This window comes from Tripterygium wilfordii, chromosome 17, assembly GCF_013401445.1.
Source record: "Tripterygium wilfordii isolate XIE 37 chromosome 17, ASM1340144v1, whole genome shotgun sequence".
NCBI lineage: Eukaryota > Viridiplantae > Streptophyta > Magnoliopsida > Celastrales > Celastraceae > Tripterygium > Tripterygium wilfordii.
In genome coordinates, this window is record NC_052248.1 from 2,277,341 (window position 1) to 2,305,022 (window position 27,682).

The window sequence follows — 27,682 nt, forward strand, 5'->3', positions numbered from 1 at the left end:
AGCTACAAAAATTTATTATCACCCAACTGCCCCTTGATGATTACAAGTTTATATGTTTGACTGTATATTTTGCACATGAATATTTAAAATTATTTTACTATTTCTCTTATATTATTTAGTTTCAACTGTTTTATTGTATCTCTTATTAGTTTATAGATTTATTTTTATTTGATATTGTATCAAAATGTGTGCTTGTGACAAACAAAATGTGGTTTGGTTGACAATTCGATTGGGTTAGACATATGTGTCTAATATTCTATTCCAATCGTAAACATATTTTTCTGTGGTATTTTAAAAAAAACCACTACAAATAACCAAAAAAAAAGAGTGGTTGTGTAGAAACTTGTTGCTTTATTGGCCTAGGGTTTACATTATTTAATTAAAGGATTTAAAAATTCAGCATGCCGATCAATTGTTGTTTTTATTGATTTTATAAATAGTTTATCTAGAATTGAAAATATAAATTATGAATTACCAGCTTTAAAAACATGATTATTGTGCTTTAAATTTTACATATTGATTTTCATAGTTTTGTCTTAGGTTTTTTTTAGATACCAAATCAATAAACAAATAACAATAAATTTTTTTTAATATTTCTATTATCTCTGGAATATTATATTATTTAATTATTTGTATAAAATAATATTTTGTGATTTTATATTTATTTTTTAAGATTATAAATCTTATAATTTTATGATTCGTTTGTCCTGACTTTGACAAGTGTGTTGATAAAAATGGGTAATTACTTTGTTTTGATCGCCTTATCTGACTGGGTTTGTTTAAAGTCACATGAAGGGCAATGACAAACAGGACTCCGTCTGTCCGTCAAAACAAAAGAGAAAATGACAAACCAACATTTCGCTGCCACTTGGCATCACATGCTTTGTCATACAGGAAACAGTAAGTCAGAAATCCCCTACAAATTGACTTCCCTTTTCCGTATTATTACTTAACTGCCATTCCGAATCTTCCTTTGCATTTGGATTTGGTTAATCAAATGAGAGGCTCAATCAGCTAACGAAAATAATATTTATTTTTTACTTTATTTTTTCACAAAGAAAAGATAATATATTGATGGCCATGGAATGGACTACTTTGAGTGTGACATGTCAATTTCAATCCTTGCATTTGTTATCAGTATGGGTGTGCTGTGTACTAGAAAGAGCTTATTTGTTCTACCCTAAGCAGGTGTCTATGTTCAACAACTATTTTGCCATAACCTAATTAGTCCAGACTCAAGAAGACGTAAAGAATTTCACCTGAAATTTAGAGTTTGATTCTAAACTGGCATCACCATTTTTAAATGATTTGTACTAACCTAATTGATCCGGACTCAAGACGTAAAGAATTTCACCCGAAATTTAGAGTTTGATTCTAAACTGGCACCATCATTTTTAAATAATTTGTACTGAACCTCAACCCAACTAACCCGTCGAGTGAATATACAAATGACGTAAAAAATTTCACCTGAAATTGAGAGTTTGATTCTAAATTGACGCCACTATTTTCAAGTGATTTGCACTAGACCTTAATCCAACTAACCTATCAGACGAGTTTACAAGTGCCTAATAGACACCATGTTCCAACCCAAATTTGAGTTTAACGGGTTATTCAAAGGACACGCCTATTGAGTTATGCTCTAATTTATTATCATTATTTTGTTCACAAGTCAACACATCTCAACTACAAATACACGGTTTTGACATTTTGCATAGCAAATCTGAACCACCCTTGTCAATGAATCTCCAAACAGATGGGATTACAAACAATGCTTAAAAAGAGCTAGGTATTACTGGACGTGTTGTTCAAACATGAGAAAGGTGAAACTACATTAAATAATTCTCAAACCAAACAAGACAAATTTAGGGGGAAAAAACTTGCAAACACTCTGTTAGATTCAAGAATTAAAATTAAAGAGGTCAGACTTGACCATATTGGATACTACTGCATTTTTAAACATTTCACTGGATACAACAATCATAATAATCTTGGAAACTCACTGGTTAGAGAATAGGGAGCCCTTTATACTTCAACAGAGCACAAGGCCAAGCGAGATCGACCACCACTAATGGACAATGAGAAATCCCAGCTTCCAACTCCAGTTTCAGGGCTTGTGAAGCTTGAAGCCAAAAACTCTTGGGACATAACTCTGCGTTGGCTTCTGCGGCTTTAGGTGTGCATATGTCATAAGAAATAAATGAGGAAAGGTGGTACCAAAATAAGCTCCATCAATATCTTGGTATCGTTGAGGAAAATTATAAACCAGGAATAGGAAGAAAAAAAAAAGGGGTGAGAACTTATTTAAGATGAAGCCACAGTAAAAGCAAATGAACCAAAACATACAAATGATAGGAGGGAGAAATTACCAGTGCCAAAAGGAGATGAATACAAGATCCAACTCGGTACACATTAGGAGGAAAAAAGAAGAAGTAGGAATGTAAATATGAAATGAATAAACAAATCACAAGAGTCATTTTGCAAACATGCTTACAAAGGTAAACAACTCTGTGCACCCAGCTCCCACAATGGATGCAATCGGAGACAAACAGGATGTATGCAGATTTTAGCCCACATAATATGTGGAGAGATTGTTTTCAGGAATTAAACGCGTGACCTCTAGGTTGCAAGACTTTGCCTGTCCATTCATTGCTTTTAGTAAAATCATTTCCAACGATAAGGTAAACATGCTTATCTTCAACAAAAAGTAAAGGTCAAAAACATCATATAACGATGAGAAAATTACATGCAGATGCAAATTCATGTAATAGAAATCTCACGAAGCAAGGATACTGCCTTGGTACTTGGACCGAGGGTAATATGTGTCTTCACATTTAGGACAGTATATTTTAACAGTACTCGAACGAGGAATGTCCGACTGACCAACAGGAAGGCACGGCTGACCACAACAGTAAACTCTCGGACATCTTCCGAAGTCATAGTTTTTGTACTTCTCTAACTATGAAAATTCCAATGCCAACATTAGAACCAAAATGACACAAAATGTACAAACAAATTTCAAGAATAGACAAATGAAACAAAGAACATTACCATGGCAGTCATTCCCTTCGTAGTCAATATGTACCGCACATGAATCAGACCATACAGCATCTCAGCCGCTGATTCTACCAACTCATTCTGTTCTTCAGTGAACATATCTCCTGTGCATGCCCATAACACAGAGAAGTGAGTAGGTGACTTTAACAACAACAGTGTACAAACAGACGCAGACACATAAACAAAGGGCAAGAAGTTGGGGGGTGGGGGAGGAAAGAAAGGTGAATAGCAAAGTCATGGCTCAGAAGTACATGCTTCTCTACAAGAAAGTTACATTACCATGCCAAATCACATGCTAAAGCCACTCTTGGAACCCCTGCAAAAATATCTCCTGTATCTCAATTAAGAACTAACTCCAATAATCAACCATACTTCTCACAACGAGTGTATTATTGTGTTCCATGATTCCATCCATAGAAATTACTGATTCCCAAGTGAAAATTTATTAAGATCATGTGTTTCTGAACTCAAGAACCACTTGGACAAAAACCAAATATCTCAATTTCCACTTCAACTTCCATTTATAAAGAAAAACAAGAAGCAGAAGCATGATGCAACGTAACACAGTGAGATACCTGATAGTGGTATATGACTTCACATCAACAAGGTTAAAAAGTACTATCAGGAAACCAATACGAAGTGGAAAAACTTCAGTGAAACGGTACATTATGTTTGAAAAACAATGCAAGAACAGAATAAGAATTCTCCACTCAAACATGTATGCCTCCATTACTTTTATTGAGAAAGGAGACCTTTCAAGACATATTATTTCATGTACTAGAAGGAAAAGCAACCACAAAATTACAGTTCAAGATAATCAAGGCAGTGGCATTGGGATGTTATGAAAAAGCTAGATGTATCCATTCACTGCAGATGCAATCTCTAGGATAACTTTCAAACTAAGGAGTTAAGACATAAAAATTAATTTTGATGAAAATGATGGTAGAGGATTTATTCTCCACTTCATGTATGAGTTGACTAGGGATAGTGCTTTCAGCTGGGAAACAATAGTTCGAGCCTATGCACGAAGGGGAAAAAAAACTGTGATTTTAAAGATGCTCAGGGTCAGGGGTCACTTCAAGAGTAAAAGGTTTACCTGTGCACAACACAGAGGTCGGGGACATGCAAGATGTACGCAGAATCTTACCACCACATGTTATATGGAGAGGCTATTTTCAGGAATTGAACCTGTCACCTCCAGATTGCACCGCTGCAACTCTACTACTAGGTCACATGTTCACCTATAGGATTCCCTCGATTTAAAAAAAATGTTGGTATATGGTTTTTTAGATTTGGGCTCAACTACATATTAAAATTGACATCTCATCATCACCATCATCATCATCGTAGCCTTTATCCTAAAAATTGGGGCCGGGGCCGGCTACATGAGTCACTAAGAAGAATCAAAGGGAATCCATATGTGTGCACGTTTCCGCCATGCATTTCTATTTAGGATCAAATTTTACTACTTCATGTCTTTTTAGGTCTTCCACTTCACTTCCTACCCTCTCCGATTCGTTACCGCCATGCATTTCTAAATCGACATCTATAAAACCAAAAACAGAGATCCACAAATCACCACAAGCTTTGATACATGAATAACAAGCAACAAATGTTAACAAGACAGTATGATTGCTATACAATTGCACCCAAACTAAAGATCTAATGAGAGGAATTCTCAAAAAATGAAAATTCATTTCAGCAAGACAATTAATAAATTTCCGAGTTTGGTCTAAATCAGGGACAGCTAATAAACCTTTCACCTTTCAGAATGAAAACTTCAGGAGAGAGTACAACAAGAAATTATGCAAGTTTAAGAAGGCAATATTTATAAGATAAATGTATAGCGGAGATGTGAATCAACTAGAGTAATACCCACCTCAAAAATTAGAGCTTAAAAGATCACACTACACATATGTCTGCAAGCAAGAAAATTAAAGCCAACCTGACACAAAGGAATGCTTACCATGAGAAGATTCGACGTCCAAAATTAAATCAAGTGCATAATCATAATAAGGAACTTGACTGCTCAGGCCACAAAGATTAAAATCGTCTTGGATGTATTCATCATCAACTTCACAGAAAAACTCATTTCCTCGCAAGTTGCAGAACCATGAAATCCAAGCGGTGTCATCTCCATCAGAACCACTGACATCTGACTCTTCACTGTCGGTTTCAGATTCCTCTGCAGTTTGTGCCAATAAGGCGGCAACCTCAGCAGATTTAAAACAAAAAACGCTACCCAAAGAACACGTATACAAAAAAAGAACTCTAGCCTTCGGAAATATGGAAAGGTCCAAAAGGTGGATTTTCACATCAACCCTCATCTGAGCCTATTATCTGCCCTACTATTAGCAAAATTGCAACTTTGCCACTAGAGCATATAGCATCATAGCAAAACTGGGTCAGATAAAATTTAGAAGCTAAGAAATGAAAAACGCTCAGAAAACGACTTGGCATGTAAACTTCACGCTTAGACATCGCCAGAAGAAAATCTGTGAAAAAAAAAGCTGTAAACAAGTTTCACGTGTGGATGAGATAAACCCAAAATTAGCTGTCTGCTCCAGAAGGGCTGAAACCAATCTCCTAAATCAGTTCACTTTTCAAATATAGATGGCAAAAAAACAAAGCTCCAAAGTATTTCCATTTTGCTTCAAAATGAAAGCGAACACTCACACACTGTCAAATGTTCCTTTTTTAATGGGAAAAAGAACTTTATCAAAGAGCACCTAGAAAGAAACACGTAAAAACCAGATCCCTCAAAATCCCACTGATCCTCCACCCCGCCTCTAAACCCCTTACATATTCAATATTACATAAGGAAGATTCCAACCCTCTAAGAGCCCAATAGATATTTTTAAAAAGAAAAAAATCAGACACAATTTCTATAAGAACATTGCTTCCAATGAAACAGAGAAAAAAAATCAACTTTCTAAAATGGCTTCTACTATCTCAATAATAATACTACTAGCATGCCTAAACTTTTAAATGCAAGGAAAAAAACATTTAAGTTATAAACAGAAGATATACAGCAATTGATGTCCCATGAACAAAAAAGAAACACAGGAATCTCAATTCTCAGATGCCCTTTAAGAAATAAAAAGCAACTTAATTACTCATTATTAAGCAAGAAAGCTAAGACTAAACTAACCACCTATTAAAATTAATAAACTTTATAAACTTGAGCTGGAAACTGCAATACTACCTGCAACTCAGATCCCACGCGCCATAAGTGTTAGAAACAAATAAAAACTTCCCCCAATACAAGCACCAGGTAAACCAAATCACCGGTTCTCACATGAAGAGGAAAAACAGTGAAATGTAAATAAAAAAGAAAAATGTAAGGACTAACCATCAGAGCCTTTGTTCTTCGCGAGGGAGGCGGAGCGGGAGTCACGGTGATCAAGCTGCGCTTTTCCGGTGGAAGTGGAAGTGACCAACGATCTCTCCTTATCCTTAGTGTTGATCCCCCTCGAAGTGGACGGAGAGGACTTCTCTAGGTGCTTGTCCAGAGCATCATTCACGATGCGCTTTCGATCCAAGGGCCCTCTTCCTCCTACAATCTCTGATTTGGCCGACCTCCCAACCCCGCCTCCTCGATCCCTGTACATACTTCCTTCCTAAAGTTCAAGCACCCAAGGTTCTGGCGCAAGAGTTTCAACCTCTGAGACCTAACATGCCCCGATTAGGGGGAACAAGGGAAAAAGTTAGGGTTTTGCAGGGCCGAAAACGGATGCGATTGTGAGAATATTGAGAGAGATCTAGATAGATAACGCCAAGATTCACAGAGAGACAGAGTGGAATATCGGAGAAAACTAGGGTTTACAATATGTGCTGGAGAAAGAAGTGAGAAAGGGAGGTAGATTTTTGCAGGTACAAGCTCCTCTTAAGGTTCCTTCTGTCCTCTTGTTTCTATTGTCTATACTGTTTATTTTCCTCTCTCTATCTTGGGGCTGTTGGGCTTCTTTTGTCACAGGCCCCATATCTGATCCACAAACCACAATCAGGCAAGAGTGTTTTTTTTTTTTTTTATAATATCGAATTCACCCAATTGCCCACCTAACAAATACATCCGGATCACATGAAAAACCCGGCTGGGACTTAAAATCACCATTTCCCGCAGCTTGTGCTGAGAGTTACCTGTCAAAAATCCACACCCTCATACATTTCAATAATATTATCAGCGTTGGCTCTGTTCTTAGTTAGCCCAGCTAGGCAACTATTGCAGATCGAAACGTAATTTATTAGGTCAAAAAATGAGTTATTATGGGTCAAAACCCAACTCATTTGAATTAGAAAAATGCCTTGTTAATAAACGAGATAATAAGAATATGCATAATAAAAATATTCCAATTGTTAATAGACGAGATCAACGACTAAAGAACTAGTCTCTGGACTTGGTTATTGAACAAAAAAACTCCTTCCAAGCCCTTCTTGTTTGATCAGTTCCTATGTCTTGAAGCAGCTCTTCATGATCTCTTGTAGAATGACTGAACCTATTTATCACATTCTGATAACTTTCCAACTGCTGTGCGACCTCTTTCATTGCTGCTCTGTTCTTCCCATTTAGGTTCAACCATCTTTTTGCAATGTTAGCAAAGTGTACACAAACAGACAGATCTGGTGAAGGAAATCAGCCCATGCACATCCTTCGGCCTGGGAAAGCCGCCTTCCTCTCATGCCAAAGTCAGCGGGCCAATCATAGGCCCGGGTATTCTATCATCTAGTGGCCCATTTTGGGCCCATCAGAGGAAGATTATTGCTCATGAATTTTACCTCAATACTGCCCTACTATTGTATGATATTATCTAGGAAGTAACTGGCATATTGTACCACTACCTCTAAAACTCTTGAACAGGAAATGGTGAATCTACTGACGGACTCAAACAGACCTCATAGAAAGCTTTCCATGAAGTTTGTGGGTGCTAGTGATGTTTGTTCTAAATCTTCCTATAATAACCATTCATTGGCAGCTTACCCACCTGCAGCTTTTGTGAGCAGAGAAGCAATGGAAGATATTTTTTTCAGAGACATTCAGAAAGATCTAAACATCACGATTCCAATCCCAACACTACAACAGAGTACTGATCTATGGGGACCTGATGCACAACAATTTAACCCAGGAAGATTTTGCAATGGAATTTTAGGGGCTTGCAAGACTCCCCACGCTTACATGCCACTTGGAGTCCGTCCCTGTACCTGCCTTTGCCAACACTATGCCATGACAGAGTTAAAAAAGTTATTTTCTCTTGTTCTGTCAAGTCTCTCACATCTCACCGGAATACCATCACTCCCCAGAGTCCAGGGCAGTTGCACAGCCTGCATATGTAACAAGTCTCCAATTGAAGAGGCTTTAACCATCATGACCCAAAAAAATTCCTCTAGTTATCAATAAAATGGGTGCATTTCATTCTGTTTTTATGGAATCATTCTGAGCTGATGATGATCTACAGCCATCTAATTCTCAATAGCAGACCACATAGGAAACTAACATATTATTCATTAGAATTAATTTGATGCAACTTTGTTTCTACAAAGTCCTAGGATCCGGATACATCTCACATTATTGACAGTATTAAATTTAAAACAGAGCACTTTGCACTTACTCAACTAAAAACTCCCACCAATCCACTGCCCAAGTATGAATTTCAGATCTCTGAGAGAGAGAGAGAGACTTCATGAGAATAAGGATCGACTCTTGTTGCGTTCCAATCGAGCTTCCCTCTGTATTCAACAAAAATAAACAATTCTAAAAGAATTACCATGTGAGCACTAGTGGAAATGAAAGATTTATCAATACAGAGATGGGGAAAATTTAGACGTGGCATGCAGGATAAAACTAAAAAGTAATTGGATGACTTTATACTCTCCCTCGAGGTATTAAGGCAATACCACCAATATTGATAGAAACTATAAGAATTAGACTGCAACTGAAATAGAATTGCTCACGGAGTAATTCTTTGATGCAAAGCTCAAAACATGTCAAATGACTCCAGTTTAATGATGATTTTACATGCACTAGCAGAAACTTGAGTTGAACTCTCATTTGTGCATTTCACCACAGTTCTGATGCGATTAACTGATTAAGACAAAATGGCTTGTACCAGAATACAAGATCTAGAAGAAGCCCAAAAGTCTGGACCCTTTAAAAAGTCCAGGGCAAACAAGGACAGTTAAATATGCATTACCAACACTTTGACAACATCAGTTATTTACTAAAGTTGTGAGATTTGAGGTCATCCAGCATAAAGATTTCATCATCTGGCATACACTAAGGCTTCAAGGCTTTTACTTTTTATCTTTTACTCTAAAGGAGATTCTCATAATTTAGGGTTTAACCCTAAACCCTAAATGCTAAACCCTTACTTTTTATCTTTTACGCTAAACCCTAAAAGAAAGAAAAAAAGGAGATTCCATGATTAATGCATTTGCCAAAACATTGGGAATTTTCCTTTTTTGGAGAGTAGCCACTAGCCACTCACATGAACAAGATTCAATTCTTACTAGGCACAACATGTTACCTCTAACAATGAGCAAGCAAAAACTGCAAATGCAAACTTAGTTTCCATTGGGTGAGTTGTAATGTAAACACTGATAACATCCACAGTAACTAACAAGAAGTCAAATCACAACCAATACAAACTCAAGTAGCAACAACAAACTTGAAATCAAGTACTCAAATAAGATGTTGAAAAATACATGTCAGTGTTCCAACATCAAAATTCGTCTATCTATGTCAATGTTATACACGCATAGCATCTGAAAATTAATGGAATTAGAATATTCATACCTCTTTCTTCTTGCATGCCTTGTATATGTCAAAATGTTCTTGACATTTACTCTTATCAGATTTAAATACTTCCAAACCTGAAAAGTTTATCTCTGGAATTAAATTTGAGTAAATATATGTCATGTTCTTAACCTTTAAACCTGCCATACTTTTATAAGGTGAAAAGGTCAACCAGAACCAGAAGGAGATATGCCACAAGGAATAGAAGTCATAATATTTAGGACCAAAATACAGAGCATCAGTAACTTCATTTATACCATGTACAATTTGGCATAAACTCGTTTAATGCAACATCCACCCATCAGCTACTTTCATGACCACATCACCCTTGAAACTCCATAACAAGTCCAGCTTCATCAACGCACGAAAATACACAGGAAAATCACAGAAATTTTTTTTAAAAAAAATGCAATGCCTAGAATGCTAATTAAGACAGGAAAATACAGGAATGGGGTTGTCTCCTACAATAGTGAAACCCTCATAACCTTATGAACGTAAATGGACTAAGTTGTTGATAATGCTCAAGCACCTAAGACATCCCCCGATGATCTTAGTTCAATTACACATCTAAATATTCTACCATATTGCCTTTAGATGATAACCCGGAAAACAGAAGCAAACTCTGTATGATCTTTTATTTTTGCATCTCACCTGATACTGAGGAGGAGGAGATCACTTTAATCTCTCATACTTGAACACAGGCAAATCATAATATTCGACTATTATCAAAGAGTATTCACAATGAATAGTACATCCACATCTACCAAAGCCAAATTTTAGGCCTGCTTCTTCAAATTTTAACCCGATCAATTATTCATGATCTCAAAACTTCACTGTTATTCACTCAAAGATAAACAAATTTCATAAGAGAACCTCGTACGACCAATCGCTAAAACAAAAACCGTCGTTAACCTCTTCAAATTTTGGGACGAATTGCATCACCCCTTATTGAAAACCAACTCGATAAGAAGTTCCACAAAGGACCCATAAATTAAAATTAAAAAAAAACACCAGCGCAATACCAAATCAAGGAGAGAAGTGAACCCAAAACAAAAGGTTCCAATTTGATCGAAAGAGATAAAGTTATTCGAAGGAAAGGGCATACATTTCAGAGAGGCCGTGTATTGATCGTAGCACTGAGAGTCAGAAAGTCTCGCAGTACTTGGATATGGCGGCTCGCTTGCAGTTGCAGCTCCCGGACCCATTCTCGCTTACACCGACTACCGCTTTGGCAGGACTGCAACAAGTGCTACATATACATATTTCTCGTCTCCTCTACCAGGGTAAAGGGGTCGGATCTCTACTTCGGACCCAAGTTGACCTTTTAAGATTATTTTACATTTTTATTCTTCTTCCTTTCTTTTTTTATTTTTTATTTTTTGTAAAAAAGACGGAAGGATGCAAGCATGGTTTTGAAAACGGTCATCCAATCGGAAAATTCTTGGATTCACGGTTTAATGATTCAACCGGGAATCACATCAGGATCCAACCAAGTTCAACGTAATAAATTATATATATATATCAAAAATATTTCATAATTTAAAATACTCACAATAAATCAATAATAAACCAATCCGTTTTGGTTTGCAAGGGAGTAGGCACACTTGAGCAGTTCTCACTTCTCACTACATAATTAAAATATTTACCAAAACAGAAAATGGGAAAACTTTAAAATAAAAAACATAAATTACATTAAGTAAATGCCACCTCCTTTAGCTACCAAATCCTTTCCTGATGCAAAAGAACAGCTAAGGGAAAGGGGAAAAAATGGCAGTTGAATGTTTAACACCACAAAAGATCTGTATTTATTAACACTTCAAACACTTTCAATCTTTACAGTCATGACAATCTCTTCAAATGGAGATGAACTCCATTTTCTGGTTGCACCACTAACTTAAACACGGGGGAGTGATTATATTTGGGGGAGAGGGAGAAGCTGAACTTTGACAAAACTAGGGATAGAATCACTTTCAGCTGTGTCATGGCAAATTGTTGGCCAATACAGATTCGCGAGCCGATTCCAAATGGCATATAAGCCTGTGGACTCTTGCAAGCCCCCAGAATGCCATTGACAAACCTTCCTGGATTGAACTGGTGTGCATCAGGCCCCCATAGATCAGGACTTTGCTGTAATATAGCTATTGGGATTTGGAGGTTCAAGCCTTTCGGAATCCAAATGTCTTTGAACTCAATATCCTCCAGAGCTGTTCTATCCACAAAAACTGCTGGTGGGTAAAGGCGCAATGTCTCTTGAATCACCATGGTAAGCTGCCAGTCGATGGTAAATACAGGGATATTAGAAAGAAATAAATCTCATTGTTCGTTGATAGATTGAATCAATGCAACTTCTAGCAACATCACTTTGATTTCTCTCAGAATTGAGGATGAAAAATGTGCATTTTTCAAAAACAACAAAGCTGTAATGATGGTGAGATTTACTTCGCAGTACTTACAGTTTTCATGTTCCGAAACATATCAGCGCTGGGAGCTTTATCTTTATAAATTTCAAGTACCTCAGCACGGGCTCGAGCTTGCCAGTATGGGTGTGCAGCTAACAACATTAGGCTCCATGTTGCAGTGATGGCAGTAGTCTCATGGCCAGCAAAGTATATGTTCTTGCAGTTATCAACTATGAACTTGTCAAGGGAAACATCAGATGGAAGACCCTCATTGACATCACTACCATGTTTTGCACCCTTGAGTATCATTTGTAGCAGGTCCTGCTCATGTGTACCAGCCGCGCGCTGGTTCACAACCTTTAGTATCATCGAATCAATATCTTTCTTCAGTTTCCATATTTCTCTATTGTTTTGGGTCGGCATGTACCTATTTGAGTGGTATTTAGGACCTTCAGTAACTGGTATTGACAGGAGAAAAATAGCGGATTGGGAATTTAGTAATGGTTCTTGGTTCTTACCTCAAGCCAGGAATTCCTATTGTTGCCTTAGACATAACACTTTGAAGGGTTCTCAGCTTTTGGAATATTTCTTCACCCTCGGAATAATTACTACCAAAACAAGCCCTTGAGATTATATCTGCAGAGAGGTTTCTCAAGTCCTCCTCAATATTGATGTCTGCAAGTCTTCCCTCTTTTTCAATTCTGCTCTCCCAGGAATTTAGAACTAACCTTGTAGAATCCACCATTAGGTTCACCATATCCTACAAAACAAATGAGATGTAACAATAATAAAACAGCAGCAGCAGTGGAGCATCACTCAGTAAAACTTACAAAACAACATTATTTGGTGAAAGTGGACTATATTTTTGTATGTTACATTTCCCATCCAGAATTACCTTAATTTTATCAAGGTAGAATTCAGGAGCGATTATCCTCCTTTGATGGGCCCAAATTGGGCCACTCGATGATAGAATGCCCTGGCCCAACAGCGGCCTACGATCTTTGGATAGATAAGAAGGCTTCCCCAGGCTCAAAGATGTGCACAGGCTGATTTTCTTCACAATGTCTATGTCTGTTGTGCACAATGTCTGTATGCTTCCATTTGAATATATGAAAGTTGTTCCTGTCACCCAGTAAGTCGCAAGATCATATAAGTAATAGCCTCTGGTTGGAAATAGGGAGAAGTGGACAGAGTAAATAGTGCTTTAGTTTAATGGTCTCTTGGTAAACTAAAGTGAACAGTGGAGACAAAGAACAGCAAATGAAATAACGGGTCAATACCCATATCAAAATGATTCCTAGAAATTCAATGAACCATCAGGAATTTTTTTGATGGGAAGCTGACGCGAATTGTTCAAAGAGAAACTACGAAAGTCAAGCATTCAAGCAACTTTGTGGTCATACAGGTATAAGCAGAAGCTGTTACAAGAATGGCAATTGCATATTACAGCTCAAATCAAAACCATAAATAGAAGGTCAATCACTACTAAAATTGAAAGCAACAAATCTTATTCCGATCAATTGTTCAATGAACTGACTGAGGAATTTTGTCGAACAACATCTATACAGAAACCAAGCAAGTCAGGTCACTATAGATCTGCATTTTAAACACCACCATAAGTTGGAGCTCAATCACTAACGAATTAAAACCAGAAACTCCTAGCCTATCAATAGCTTTCTGAATGTTGCAACAGCAGAAAGGGCAAGACCCATAGTAGAAAAGGTAATGATTAATCAGAGATCTAAAACGAGAAACCAAGAAGATCAAGCTACTATGGCATCATTGAAGGTATATGTATGTAAGAAACTAAAGAGAATATATAGTCACATACCATATTCATCTATCCACTTATGCAAATATTGAAAGACAGTGAAAGGCCAGTCATGAGCAATCCCATTCCCAGCCTTTGGACTCTTTTTTTGAGCTGATTGAAGGGCTTGGACTTGAATACTTGTCATTTCACGGATATTCTCCAGTAGAAAAGATGGGGAAGGTCCTCTAATCCCTTGCTCCTGCAGCTTTGATCTAACCTTTTGTGGCTTCACAACAAAAATACTATAGATGTGTAATATCAGCGCAACAATTCCACCCAAAACCATTGATAAGATGAGCTTAGCCATTGAAACTGTTTCTGCTTCTATGGCTTGGTTCCTCTTCCTAAGAACAAAGGACAGATAATTTTGGTGAATCTCGCCTTTCTTTCATTGATAGCCTCCTTTTGATTTGTTTATGTTGTATAGTGGAAGACTTGCTTGATAAGTTTTTGTTTTAGTGGTATCTTTTCTCATGGTGGGCATAAATAAAGTATATGTACTATTGTACATCCTTATCAATATCTTTGACATAATTATATAATATTGATAATAAAACGGATAGCGTAGAAGTTTTTTTTTTTTTTTTTTTTAAAGAAAAACCACAAACAGGATTACAATCCAAAGTCATTACAGAGAGAAGAAACTCTTGACAAGTTTCATACCAGTTCTTAGAAACTGAGCCCAACAAGGCGTGCTTAGCTAACAAATCAGCTGTATTATTAGCTCTGCGTTTGACATGGTTACACCTCACAGAAGAGAAAAGAGGAAATAACTCCTTAATACTTCTAAGACAGAGAAAAGAAGAGAACCACCCCGGATTAAGGGCGTACGAAGTGGATTCCCCTGATGGGGCTTCCCCCTAGCCTAAGCTATTAGACATTTGACATGGGTTACCGAAAGACATTTTGATCTAAATCGCCAACAAGTCTCTGTCCTCTCGTACTAAGAAAAAGTCCTCTCAATGCTATAACACCCATACCGCTATGAAACAAGTCACATGCAAATTAGAATTGGGATTGTTTGAGCAACTCGTGTAATCGTTGACCTCTAACCAATTGATTCCGAGTAATTTTATCGAAATCATATATGAATTGTGCAAAGTAGGGTACTCAAAATTTGTGAGTCCAAGAGTTTTATAAAAGCGTTAACTATTCGGGAGGATCCAGATGCAGGAGTTAAGGCATCGAATGTGTTGGGATGGATATATGGCTAAACAAGCCAAGTGAAGAAATTGAGGCTTTGGGTTTCTTCGTGAGAAGCATAATGGATCGCTGAAATTTTTTATTTTTTTTTCACTTCAGTTTCCAAAAGAAATCGAAGGGAGAAATAACCGGGACCCACAATCCTTCCAATGTTTGTATTACATGCCCTTTACCCTTCCGTATTAAAGTCGAAAACTTTATCAAAAGGAGGTCAAAAAGTAATCAAAAATAATAAGCATCCCAATACTTATCATCTCAAAAACATTCTAATAATATGTGACAATCATTAATTGGGTGTAATTTTCAATGGATGAGTGCTACACACTGCTATAATGCTTTTAAGGCGTTTTGAACTTTGGCTCTTGGAAATTTTTTCTCTTGAATTTGGTTTGAGAGAAATAAAATCCCATGGGATTTTTCAAATCATAAATGCTTGTGTATGTATGACAGTATGAGTGCACAGAAAAAGGAACTGGTTTTTGATAGAGAGAGTGATCGGATTTGATGAAATCTGCCCCAAATGTTTTAATTGGAACAGAGATGAACTTCAAATAACTGAGTTGAAATAATCTGAAATTGAGTCACTGAGTTGGAATAGAGGTATCTTTCGGTGATGAAAAGTTTAATTAACTTGGGATAGATTGTTACAGGCATCATCAAATTGGCACAAAAACAAACCACCAAAAATTGCTAACACTTGTCTATGAACACCTTATGCTTTACATACATGACCTAATCTTGATAATCTAAACCCTATTAGTCACCGAAAATTGATAACACTTGTCTATGAACCTTCAAGCTCCTTTGATCACTCAGGATGTCCCGTACCAGATAGGAAAAGGAAAGATAGAGGGGTAACTTTAGTCACACCCCGATTTATTTTGTTACAGGCCCATAAGATTGCCCCAATTGAAGCCTTGGGCCTATTCAGAATTTAGTTTATTTTTGGCCTATTTCCCTCTTGGGGGACCTTACTTTTTAATCCAAAGCGTCTTTCAAATTCTCGGTGTGGATTCTTCTATTCGCGCAACCAAACAACCGGATAGGGTTTTAGTCCCTCCCTGCTTTCAGTGTAGTTCCGAGTTCGTTCACAATCACATTCACACGACCGCTTCGTTCGTTTTCTTTGATTTTTTGATTTCCCTCCAACTGCTATTGTCGTCGAAATGGCCTCTTTCGCCGCCGTCAGATCAATTCTCCGTTATGCCTCAGCCCGTAGCGCTGCGGCGCGCCTCGCCTCCCGGGGTAGTTCCGCCAAAGTTGCTCCATTGCCCTTTCGTACCTCTGGCAGCAAATCCCTATCTCAACGCACTTTCAGGTTAGAAATTATATAACTTTTGGTATCTTTGTTTGTGAGAGAGGAGTGAGAATGGATATTTGAAAACGGTCCTGCTTGTCACTGTAGGTACCCTGTTGAATTGAGCTCTTGTGTGGATACGCTGCTGCCCTACCACACAGCTACAGCTTCCGCTTTGATGACTTCGATGCTCTCCATTGCTCGCCGTAGTTATATTTCGTTTCCCGAAGATTTTTGAAATAGTGATATCCCTAAAGTGTAATAGCTGATGAAAATTTTCATATGATGTTTGATGCTTGTTCGATTGTGATTGTAAACTAGGGTTGCTAGTGGATGGTTCTGCTGTTGTTGGACCGTGATGGACATGGTGAGGATGGTATTTGTTAGAGGAATTGGATTATATAAACTATTTTATTGCATTTGATTATTAGATAAGAATATGAATTGGTGGCTTGGTGTTTGGAAAGCTTTTCCATAACATGTTTTGCTGATTCTCTGAGAAGTGGTTATGCTCATAGCCTGCTTCACTAGTGTGTTTTTTATTCTTGAATTAGGTATCTAGCAATGTTGCTTGGACTATGACATATTGATGTTCTTTACTTCCTTTCAACTTTCTGGTAAGCTAGTGTTTACTAGATGTTGACTACTTGGCTTCAAGTTGTTGGTCATGTAACTATTGCATTTTATTTTATTTTTTATTGGGAAGGAATCAATAATGATTTCTGCTCGTATTATCATTGTGCAATATGGCGATGATGAACTTCAGGCAAAGGCATAAGAGTCTTTTTTGTCACCCTCTTCTTTTAAAATGGATGGAATGGCTTAACTATGTTACTTAGGTGGTATAAACTGATTCCTCATGGCACTTCTAATAATTCAATTTTAAATGTAAAATTGAAAATTGCTCGATCTGCCCTTTGAATTCCTGTGCATTCTCCTCTTTCTCGTGTTGTAGGATGTCGGAAGACCAGATGAAGATGGAGAAGCACTAATGGGATGACTTGGGTCAGTTTTACTTTTTGAGGTTTCAAAATATAATAAATAGTGTCATTATAGGCTAGGGAAGATGATTCTATGTTCAGATGTAATGGTGACAGTTTATACAATATGGGGCATTTTGTAGACATTGATTTTATTCGACTTTTGTTAAGATGGATGATAATCAAAAATCAAAGGATGGTCATAACTTTTTTTTTTTTTTAGTTGAGTGTACTAGTATTTCTGGCCCTCTCCTACAGGAGTTTATAATCATATCATCATATGTCTAGAGGCTTCTGATGCTTTTATTTTATTTTATTCTTTATGATTTGAAATGTCATGCATTTATATATATATATATATATATATATATATATATATATGTGGTGGTGAATAAGTGGTGTGTTGTAAAATCAAGTTGATATTGCCGCCTTTTAAATTTTTTGCTTTCTAGATTTTGATATAAGAAAAATATTGCTGTGATTGTTTGGAAAGCATTCTGATTATTTCAATTCAATCAGCTGCCAATGATGATGTGTGATAAATCGGTGGATTCAGGCATGATTTATATACAAATTCAGCATTCTAAGACAGTAACTGCTGATAAATTAGAAGTTTTGAATGAGTAGCTGAAGAGACACTCCTTCCAAATGGATAAAGATGTCAAGGTTAATTGTTGAAAGCTTAATGTTGAGTTCTTTGACATCAAGTTCCATATTATTGGATTAAGTCACAGTTTAGATGTTTCGTGTGTGAATGTTAATAAAATCAGTGGCATAGTAAATGTTTCTTTTGTCCATTTGAATTTATTATCTGTGCTTTAGCTGAAGCCCTTGGAGACTTCATTGTAATAGAGCATGCATATTATTATAAAGTTATTATTATAAAACTGAAAGGGAGCAAACATATGTGCCCACTGTCTGTCTCTTTACAGAAATGAATTCAAAGTGCCAAGTAATAATAGTTACAATGGATCTCCTAACAAAGATTTTTATCAGGAGAATACATTGGTATTTACTTAGCCACATTTATTATTTATGTGAATTTGGTGTAAATAAACCTTAGAAAACCCATTTCATTTTGCTTCAATATTGCAGGTCTGAAGTTTAATCGTCAAGATCAAGGCCAGATCCTTCCAGTTTCTTGCGCTTAACTTGATCAAGGGACTCACTCATCTCAGCAGTGAAGTGGTTTTTCCAGTCCCCAACCACACCAAGCCTGAAAAAGGTGCTATTGGGCATCTTTCGAACGGTATCAGTAACACCAGTCTTATTCACCTCCAAGTTCTCTATGCTGCACCTCCATATTACGCTATCAATGTCCTCTTCCTTGGTGAATGGTTTTCCAAGGAACGAAGCAAGCCTTTTCACCTGTTCTTTAGGATCTCTTTTCAGGTCTTCGTACTTCAGTACAAGTACCTTGTCTGACCAATTCAAGCTCTCTCTCCAGTACTCCAGGGCATGATCAAAGAATGGACCATACAGGTGAACTCCCTTACAGAAACTCTCAAATGCTCCCTCAAGTGGAATTCCAGGTTGGTTGGGTCCTTTTGCTCTGTTGAGGAAGTCCCACATTGACACAAACGTATCTTTGGGGTTTCGGACTAGGTAGACTATCTTGCAGTTCGAGTTCTTTACCGAATCTGGCAAAGCTCTGTAAGGGAAATGAGTATGAAAGAGTCTAGGAGACGATATACCTGAAATATCCGGATTTGGATTGAAATAGATTTCTTCCAGACTCTTCAAAGAAGCCTGAGGATTTGCCTTCGCCAAAGGGTCCTCCTCTCCTTCTTTGAGGCTTTGTGACTTCATGATGCATAGAACCAAGGCCTTGAGCCAGGTCGTGCCGGTTTTCATAGAGGTTGTCAAGATAACATCATCGTCAAGTGCTTCAAACTTGGATTGGATTGCCATTCCACATTTGATCAGATCTTGGTGGTACCAAAATCCTTCCCACTCGTAGAGATTAAAAGCCCCAGCAAATGATTCTTGGGGAAGCTGATCAAGTTTAGCCTTCAATGACTCGACTGAATCCATTGAAACCGTTATTTGAGGTAGTATTTGAGTATAGAGGATGCTAAAAATTCTTGTATGGTTTAGTGAAGAGAAGCTATGTCTATGATTATATATTTATAGGTGTGTGCGCGTCTTGGCGAAGGCCTTAGTCCAGTCTGGTGTGCTTATGGCATAGTTTTTAACCATTAGTTGTGCCAGCGGGGAATGATTAGTAATTGTTCTTCTTTTTTCTCTGAATTAGGAAAGTCATATTTGGGTTCTAGCATTTTGTGTTAGCAATCAAAGTAAACGTTTGAAGGTGGATCAGAGACAGTGATGGCCTTGATCAGGAAAAAAGAACGTGAAATTAAGAGTAGAGATATGGCCGTTTTCTCTATCAGTGGCCCAGATTGAAGAATTGTGGACTATCAAATGAGGCCCGAATTTGAGAACCCCAAATCCTTAGTAAGGGGTATCAGGCATGCGAGACGTGGAGTGGAGATCAGGTGGCCTAGCTGTTTTTTTTTTTTTTAATACCGTTAGTTTCATAAATAATATTTAAATTTGCGTATATTAATTAAAGGTGGAAAAAAAAAGGGTTTTGGATGAGAGCTCATATGTTTATGAAATATTTATTTTTTCAAACCCTAACTCAAATTAGATTTTGAACATATTTAATTGACTAAATCCATATTGATTTAAATTTGAACAATAACATAATTCGTGTTAGGGTCCAAAAATCAAAAAAGATTTGTGTTTAACCTGAACCCAATTTTAAACCAAACAAAAATTTTATGTTTGAACTCAAATTTCATACGTCTATAATTTAGTGCTCAAAATTAGTTTAATTAGACATTCAATCATCGGAATTGGACATAATTTTAACACCAAGTACCTCAAGATTTCACATACCAATTACAAAGATTCTACGCAAAGTTGTTCTACCAAGCATCCACCACTCTGAAAGATTCTCCCCAGCATTGCTTTCATAAATCTATTTCTTTTGTTAAAACATATTAAGTGTATCCGATCTTTCAAACTTTGCACTTTAATCTGGCATGGCAAACAAAGACTTAATTGATGAAAGGCACATCAACAGTTCGAAAGCAGAATCTCTCTATGAATTGCAGTCTACAAAATTGGGTCTAGCTGTATCTTGCAGTCTACAAAATTGGGTACCGCTGTGCCAAACAGGCACTAGTAACTTCTTCCCCAGTATGTCCATTTCCGAGCGGGCTTCCCCGAAGCAAAGCATTTTGTGCCTGCACATAAATCACGACGCAACAAGTGACTATCACTCGAGAAACAAGTAATGAATCTACAAGTCAGATAAAAGGAACATTTCAAATCATCGGGAGCATAGGAATCACAGTTGGGTTCCATATTGCTTTTGCCACAATGCGTCAAATTTATATATATTTTTTTTCCACAGGTTCAAAAAACATATGATCCTGTGATTCCAATGGAAAGTAGCCATCATAATCATCATCAATGATACAACTGACCTCATCTTTCTCTTCTCGTTTTCCTAGCGCTTTACAAATGTGTTTCCCTGACCCATGAAGCTACCCCCACCCCTAGCAGCAGTAAAATCATACGTGTTTTCTAGCTACAGAAAACTCAAACCAGAGTCTCCCAGCTAGAGGTATTCACCCTCATCACAACCCAGGGGACACCAGCCGCATTCTTATTGGTGAATGTATGCATCTCTGCATAACCAGGAGCATGGGTGGCAGAGTGGGTTTTGCATACGGGGAAGTAGGTGTGAGTGTGAACAAAGACACAGCGGTAGAAACATAAGAAATTATTAATTAGATTTTATATACAGTGCCCACAATGTTAAGGAACAAGTGACTATCACTCATCCGCACCCCAGGAAACACTATTCTCAATGAAAAGTGGGTCCCAAGGAAATAAAAACCGTAACCACCCAAAGTGTAGAGAAAATACCTTCAGGAAGTTCTGGCTGATCAAATGGAGAACAAAGTGTCTTAGCTGCTCCCATCTCACCTTTTGTACATGCCTTTACATCTTGCTCCACCTCCTGAGAAAAAAAAAAGTGTTTTCCAGAAAAATATGAAGGACGAAAAAAAAGACAGTGCATTTCCAGCTGTCTGTATGACCCTTGACAAAAGAACAATCAATACAAATGAGTTTTTCAATTTTATTTTTCAAAAAAGTAAATTTTCAATTTTATTTTTCAAAAAACTAAGGAATAGAGCTTAAATCCCATAACAGTACAGCACAACCGCCACTGACAAGAACACATTGCCAAAAAGTCCAATCTAATCTCTGGTATCATTGCAGGTAAAATCTAGCTTCCTTCAAAAATAGTTTTCAGACGAACAAGCACTCTTAGCTATTAAAGTGCCACGACGAGAATAATCCAGGCTAATTATTTAGAGGGAGGAAGATTTAAATTCATTTGATGGCCCATACCAGAGCTGAATCATAATATTCACAATGCAACATCATAATTGCAAATATAAGAAACACTGGATAAAATTACCAGAAATCAATTGAACGCCAAGAAAGATCATTACAGATAGGAAATAAACAATGTTGAGCAGTTAGAAAAATGATAACATACCTCCTCATCACACCAAGGAGCTAAGATCAATTTCCTTTGACCGAGAGCCTCCCTAAATTCATCCCAGGTATTTATGACTTGGATGCAAGAATCTCGCCTTTGTTTTGCAGCATCAAACAGGCTTTGTTGAATATTGTCGATCAAGTCTTTCAATTCCTCAACCAAATTGACCCTACTTATATCTATTTTTGCTCCATTGTCGCGCCGCACAGCACGTACCTGTAAATGAAAGTAAATTGTTCTTACAGTCAAGCAACAGACACAGAAGAAGAAAACAATTACAGCAAAGAAGATACAAACTAAAGGAAAGTGAGAGAAATGCAGAAAAGAACATAGATTGCTTACCTGGTTATTGGCCAAGTCTTTCGGGCCGATTTCAATTCTTAAAGGAACACCTTTCACTTCCCAGTGAGAATATTTCCAGCCAGGTGAGTAATTATCTCTGAAATCAGCCTCAGCATGGATTCCTGCTCCACACAAGGTCTCAACAGTAGCAGCACAGGCATCAAAGATTCCCTTCGTATCGGCATCTTTATAAGGAATTGGAATTACAATAACTTGAACAGATGCAACTTTAGGTGGCAACACCAGGCCTTTGTCGTCCCCATGAACCATCACCATCACCCCAATCTGTACACATTTGTGAGGAATCAAATAAAATACGAGGTAAAATTAAAGATAAGAACAAGATATTAAAAAAAATCATCCGAAAAATTATGGAATATTCATCTTTTTCTTGGATAATGTAGCAAACAGAAAGCATTCAACTCAAATAGATTATAATATTATCAAGATATTACCGTTCGTGTACTATAGGCCCAAGAGTTCTGCCACACCATAGACTTCTCCCCCTTCTCATTCTCATAGTTTATCTCAAACATTTTTGCAAAATTTTGGCCCAAACAATGTGAAGTTGCACCTTGTATACCACGACCAGTGTTGGGAATAAATGCCTAGAATAATATATATCAAACAATGAAGGAACAAACAAATTTAGACTTGAAAACAATAGTAAATGCAAATAGCTTAAACATCATTACTATTACGATGAACTACGAATATCCATGTCTACATGTTAAAGAGTCATGTACCTCAACACTTGTTGTGTATAGGCCACCAGCAAACTTCTCCATTTCACTCTTTTTGCCCTTTATAACAGGAACTGCCAAGAACTCCTCGTATATACGTTTATACAATTCCAATATCTGCAAGACCTGAGATATAACAAAAATGTGCAGATAACAAGGTCATATATTCCATACATCACACTAGATAGATATCATATTCATGGAATACGATTCACTTTCAAGATGCCTTGGTGGTGAAATGGTAGACATTATCAATGAAAAGGTCTAAGAACCACTGGATCTCAGAAGCAAGATAACAAAAATGTGCAGATAACAAAACTATAGTTAAAAAAATTATGAAAGAAAATGTCTATGAACCACTGGGTCTCAGAAGCAAGAACGCTATATTTTCTTTGACTGCAAAGAACAGTAGCATAATGGGGACGTCTAAGAAATACAGTGAGATCAGCGATGTTGGATATGCTAAGGAAAAGTACACATAGTTCACTACCTACTACCTATAGTTCCATACTGTGATTAAAAAGGTTAACATATAATAAATAATAAACTATTAGACACCAAAACTTCCATGATTTCTTGATTAACAATTTCATCAAATTCTACGAAATGTACCATTTCCTGGGCAACTAAAGTTCAATTAGAGGCGTATACCTCCTCATCTGCCTCAGCCTTTGTTGCAAAAGCAGTATGCCCTTCCTGCCAAAGAAACTCTCGGCTCCTACAATCACAGTAAACATGTTGCAACAATATGATATTACACCGCACCAGAATCTAAATATTTTCAAATGTTTAGCAATTTTAATTTTCCTCCAGACTATTTAATTATACTACAAAACAGAAAGAAAAAAAAAAAGTCATTGCAATTGATTTCAAGAAACACACAAATGTTTTCATTAGAACACGAACGCCTGACTAAAATGTAAAATTTAAGAAGAAAAGGACAGGAAAAACAAATAAAATAATCAAATAGTATAGCAAGCACACACACACAGAGAACTTTAGAATACCACTAAAATCTTTCGTTTATATTTTGACTAGCTGACTAAAAACAAATCATCTCATTGTTGCAACAAAATATTTCTTTTTTTTAACACATAAGCAGGTCAGGGTGCTGGGATGCAAACCAACCACCTGTAATGAGGTGGGTGGGCTTTAAACCACTCAACTGAGCAGTTGAATCCCATAGAAACAAAACATTACATTCCATATGTCCAAAGAAGGAATATGCTATTTTTTCACGAAAGGAGGTTTCTTCTTCTTTTTTGAATGGAAAAAGTTTTATTCAAGCACCAAGGGGGTGCAACCCAAACAAATTACAAGGGGGAGATAAACAGATGATCAAAAATGTTCCCAGAAAAGGAAGTGCCCCAGAACCTAAGGCAATCATAGCAACATGAAGAGAATAACCTGATAAATGGTGTAGGATTGCTGAACTCCCATCGAACAACATTGCACCACTGGTTAAGCTTCAAAGGCAAGTCACGGTGTCCCCTAATCCACTTAGAATAGTACGGATACATAACAGTCTCACTAGTTGGGCGAATTGCAATAGGAACTTCCAAGTCAGATTTCCCAGATTTTGTCACCCATGCCACCTGCAAAGGATCCAACTACCATGGAAGTGAGAGCTTCTCCCTGCATCTCTCTCTCATTGGTAGCATTCTTTTTGCAGTAAGGAACAGGGAAAAAAAAACAAAAAAAAAAAACAACTAACATAGATGAAAAGTTCAACAATTCTTTAACAAAGCACAATGGTGCCAGTGCAATTAAATTTGTTGTTTCATTTCAAACTTAATGTAATAATTATATAACACATTTATTCAAAGAAATACCACAAGCTTGCAGAGTTGCAGGAAAACCGCAGTGTGAAGAAACATGCAACCTTAGCTTCCGCCCCACTGCTTGAGTTTGCAAGTGTATCCACAGATATAATGCCTTCAAGCCACATGACAGTTCCTCTTCCCATAAAGTGGGCGAGTAGGATGTCTAGGTCATGGGCTTAAACCAACTTGGTAGCGTAACTACAACCACTAAAGGTTGTACCTATAAGCATAATGAAATTTCCTTTTTCCATGAAAGAGTGAAAAGAGGAGTCATCAGTTTTACCCAACTTAAATGTGTAAATATACCAGTTTGGCCTATCAACTCTTAGCCAAATGACACACGCGTGGAAGATGAGGACCTGGTTTCAATCTTACTTGGGTGTGTGACCGAATCTTATCAATTTCGGAACGAACTATATACAATAAAGAACCGAACTTTACTTCACTGAAGCTAGGAAAGAAATCTCCAGTAATATTAAAATGAGGGAATGTTCCGCAGAGAGTTAACAATATTTTATCCTTCTGCCAACAGAAATCAAAATCTCACCTCTGGAGCAAAACCCTCTATGTGATCCTTCTCCTTCTCTAGAACACCAGGAGATACAAAAAGAGGGAAGTAGCAGTTCCTTATTTTCATTTTCTTAATTTCTGCATCAAAGAATGCCTGTAGAATGACATCATTGAAAATGTTAAAAGCATAAATCTCCACTCCATAGTATATACGCACACAAGATGGAAAAAACATGTACTATAACAACCAGGAAAAGGGCAATCATTACGAAGAAGAAAGAACAATATCCCGTCTATAACAACTTCTAAGCATGGATGGAAAAGGCAATGATTACTCTACATACATAAAACAAGAGCCAGGAAATTCAGCAAACTAATATTATCAACACTATTTTTCAAAATAAATTCTAGGGAAAAAAGGGTGGAAACTGGAAAGAAAAATATAAAATTCCCCAAACAATCCGCCAAGTGAAACATCATGACAATAAGAGTGCCTAAAAAATGCACACATACATAAGATGAGTAAGAAAGAATCTAGACTCACTTGCATGATCTCCCAAACAGCCATCGTCCATGGCCTCAGAATATAGCAGCCAGAGATATCATAGTATTCGATCATTTCAGCATTGACAACAACCTAAACAAACCAATAATTCAGTACCAGGGCAGCGACTTGTCAAGTCGAACGTTCATAATCAGAAAATACCTCTGAATACCACTCTCCAAAGTTGTCTTCCTTCTTATACGAAATCCCAAGACCAGTCTCTTTCTTCATCTCTTTCTTTTTCCCTCCTAAAGAAGCCAATGAGACAACATCATTGCACATTCAAAAACAAATAAACAACTAAAACTACATTGGCAAGCGTACATGTATACCGTTGAAACGGAAAGAAACTAAAACTACGTAGGGAATTACTTACCGCCGCTTGCATTAGCCTTGGGCTTGGACTTCTTTGCATCATCGCCGGCCATACCTCCAATGGAACTCTAATCACAAAATCCAACAAAATCTGAATTGAAACAGCTTAGAGAAACGCCTAAAGAAGATAAAAGAAAAAACTAACTTACATAGGACCGTTGAAGTACCAATCTGCTTGAAGCTTTGATGGCAGTCTTTTTCTTCCCACTACAGTAGGAAAAAGATGCAGAGGAATGAGCGGAGCAAGAATGCAAATTTGAGGGAGAGAGAGAGATGCATAAACGCTGGACAGTACCGAGTAACGACTTTTGCCTTTATGGCATAGCTAGATCGAGGAGTGGGAACCCCAAAAATGCGGGTTAAACCAGATCTAGCTCTAGCTGCGAGATGCTTGAAATCAACTCGAATATTTTGTACAGTTCGGGTAGACATTTTCTCCCTTTATTCTAGTAATGAGAAGAAGGAAAACCAAAGAATCTCCAAATTGTTATATCAAACAGGGACTTCAAAACACCATAATCGAAATGGAATCTCCCATTGCTCATCACAGAAACTGAAGATAGCGCTGAAGAGCAAATTTTGGGGCATGGATCTACCCAAATGCTTTCTGGAAGCAAAATTTGTCATTCATTAAAATATGGGGAGCTTTAGTCACACCCCATCTCCCTCAACGTCTTCGAAGAACAAATTAGAGTGGAGTTCCGCCACCACTGCCGACGTCGGCCTGCGCAACCTCGACGGTCTAGAATGGAGATTGCCGCCTCGACCGTGTTGTTCGGCAAGACTCAACGGGCTGGATGGTCCAAAAAAACTCAACCTTCGACGAACAAAAAATCACATGGATCAACTGTTTCAACTTCAGCTCTATCAGCAAAAGAAAACTTGTCTTGATAAAGACCGAAAGACAAATCAGAGAGGGGGACAGGGACTGCAGATGTATATATAGCGTCAAAGCGAAAGCGATCGCCGACGGCAGTTTGTGACTAGGGTTTAATGTCAACAGATTTGGGAAGTTTAGGCCATAAAAGCCGGTAATGATATGGGGTTTTAGGGATTTGGATTTTTCCATGATTTTTCTGATTTGGGGTTAGGGATTTGGCTGAAGGTGGGAGAGTTTTGGCCAATGAAAGTTAGTGGGCTGAAGGCCCAAAAAGGAGTTTCTTATTTCTAGCCCAATTCACAATCTTTTCAATCTAACTATCTAAGTGACTAAGTGAGTAAGTG

The 27,682-nt window shown here is 37.4% G+C and overlaps 6 protein-coding genes across 10 annotated transcripts; 1 reads left to right on the forward strand and 5 right to left on the reverse strand.

Moving 5' to 3' along the window:
- Window positions 1-1,771: 1,771 nt before the first annotated feature.
- On the reverse strand, window positions 1,772-6,962 carry LOC119982600 (putative casein kinase II subunit beta-4). The gene is made up of 5 exons (XM_038826068.1): window positions 6,407-6,962; window positions 5,021-5,239; window positions 3,049-3,158; window positions 2,791-2,956; window positions 1,772-2,235 (listed from the first exon to the last, which is right to left on the reverse strand). Exons 1-5 carry the CDS (start codon window positions 6,663-6,665, stop codon window positions 2,105-2,107), a joined length of 885 nt encoding a protein of 294 aa, XP_038681996.1. The 5' UTR covers window positions 6,666-6,962; the 3' UTR covers window positions 1,772-2,104.
- Window positions 6,963-8,048: 1,086 nt separating this feature from the next.
- LOC119982226 (cytochrome c oxidase-assembly factor COX23, mitochondrial) lies at window positions 8,049-11,126 on the reverse strand. Of its 2 annotated transcripts, XR_005464323.1 has the most exons (4): window positions 10,950-11,126; window positions 9,845-9,921; window positions 8,661-8,778; window positions 8,049-8,373 (listed from the first exon to the last, which is right to left on the reverse strand). XR_005464323.1 is itself a non-coding variant. In XM_038825489.1 (3 exons), exons 1-3 carry the CDS (start codon window positions 11,047-11,049, stop codon window positions 8,731-8,733), a joined length of 225 nt encoding a protein of 74 aa, XP_038681417.1. In that variant the 5' UTR covers window positions 11,050-11,125; the 3' UTR covers window positions 8,535-8,730. The 2 variants fall into 2 exon arrangements, 1 of the variants encoding a protein (XP_038681417.1); XM_038825489.1 differs by lacking the exon at window positions 8,049-8,373 and having other exon boundaries at window positions 8,535-8,778; window positions 10,950-11,125.
- A 474-nt stretch (window positions 11,127-11,600) lies between these two features.
- Window positions 11,601-14,516, reverse strand: LOC119982958 (cytochrome P450 714C2-like). Its single transcript, XM_038826574.1, has 5 exons — window positions 14,075-14,516; window positions 13,139-13,365; window positions 12,762-13,003; window positions 12,298-12,670; window positions 11,601-12,112 (listed from the first exon to the last, which is right to left on the reverse strand). Exons 1-5 carry the CDS (start codon window positions 14,361-14,363, stop codon window positions 11,684-11,686), a joined length of 1,560 nt encoding a protein of 519 aa, XP_038682502.1. The 5' UTR covers window positions 14,364-14,516; the 3' UTR covers window positions 11,601-11,683.
- Window positions 14,517-16,284: 1,768 nt separating this feature from the next.
- On the forward strand, window positions 16,285-17,034 carry LOC119982960 (protein NUCLEAR FUSION DEFECTIVE 6, mitochondrial-like). The gene is made up of 2 exons (XM_038826576.1): window positions 16,285-16,577; window positions 16,665-17,034. Exons 1-2 carry the CDS (start codon window positions 16,426-16,428, stop codon window positions 16,792-16,794), a joined length of 282 nt encoding a protein of 93 aa, XP_038682504.1. The 5' UTR covers window positions 16,285-16,425; the 3' UTR covers window positions 16,795-17,034.
- Window positions 17,035-18,379: 1,345 nt separating this feature from the next.
- LOC119982959 (cytosolic sulfotransferase 5-like) lies at window positions 18,380-19,784 on the reverse strand. Its single transcript, XM_038826575.1, has one exon. The coding sequence runs from the start codon at window positions 19,568-19,570 to the stop codon at window positions 18,641-18,643; it is 930 nt and encodes a 309-aa protein (XP_038682503.1). The 5' UTR covers window positions 19,571-19,784; the 3' UTR covers window positions 18,380-18,640.
- A 697-nt stretch (window positions 19,785-20,481) lies between these two features.
- On the reverse strand, window positions 20,482-27,543 carry LOC119982957 (proline--tRNA ligase, cytoplasmic-like). Of its 4 annotated transcripts, none has more exons than XM_038826570.1 (14): window positions 26,754-27,543; window positions 26,608-26,665; window positions 26,460-26,526; window positions 26,246-26,331; window positions 26,084-26,176; window positions 25,577-25,693; window positions 24,614-24,801; window positions 23,858-23,924; window positions 23,210-23,332; window positions 22,919-23,071; window positions 22,464-22,748; window positions 22,119-22,337; window positions 21,490-21,572; window positions 20,482-20,792 (listed from the first exon to the last, which is right to left on the reverse strand). In XM_038826570.1, the coding sequence occupies exons 1-14, from the start codon at window positions 26,888-26,890 to the stop codon at window positions 20,726-20,728; spliced, it is 1,743 nt and encodes a 580-aa protein (XP_038682498.1). In that variant the 5' UTR covers window positions 26,891-27,543; the 3' UTR covers window positions 20,482-20,725. The 4 variants fall into 4 exon arrangements, with proteins under 4 accessions (XP_038682498.1, XP_038682497.1, XP_038682501.1 ...); XM_038826569.1 differs by having other exon boundaries at window positions 20,482-20,790; window positions 21,479-21,572; XM_038826573.1 differs by having other exon boundaries at window positions 20,482-20,790; window positions 21,479-21,572; window positions 26,460-26,516; window positions 26,608-26,896.
- Between the last annotated feature and the right edge of the window lie 139 nt (window positions 27,544-27,682).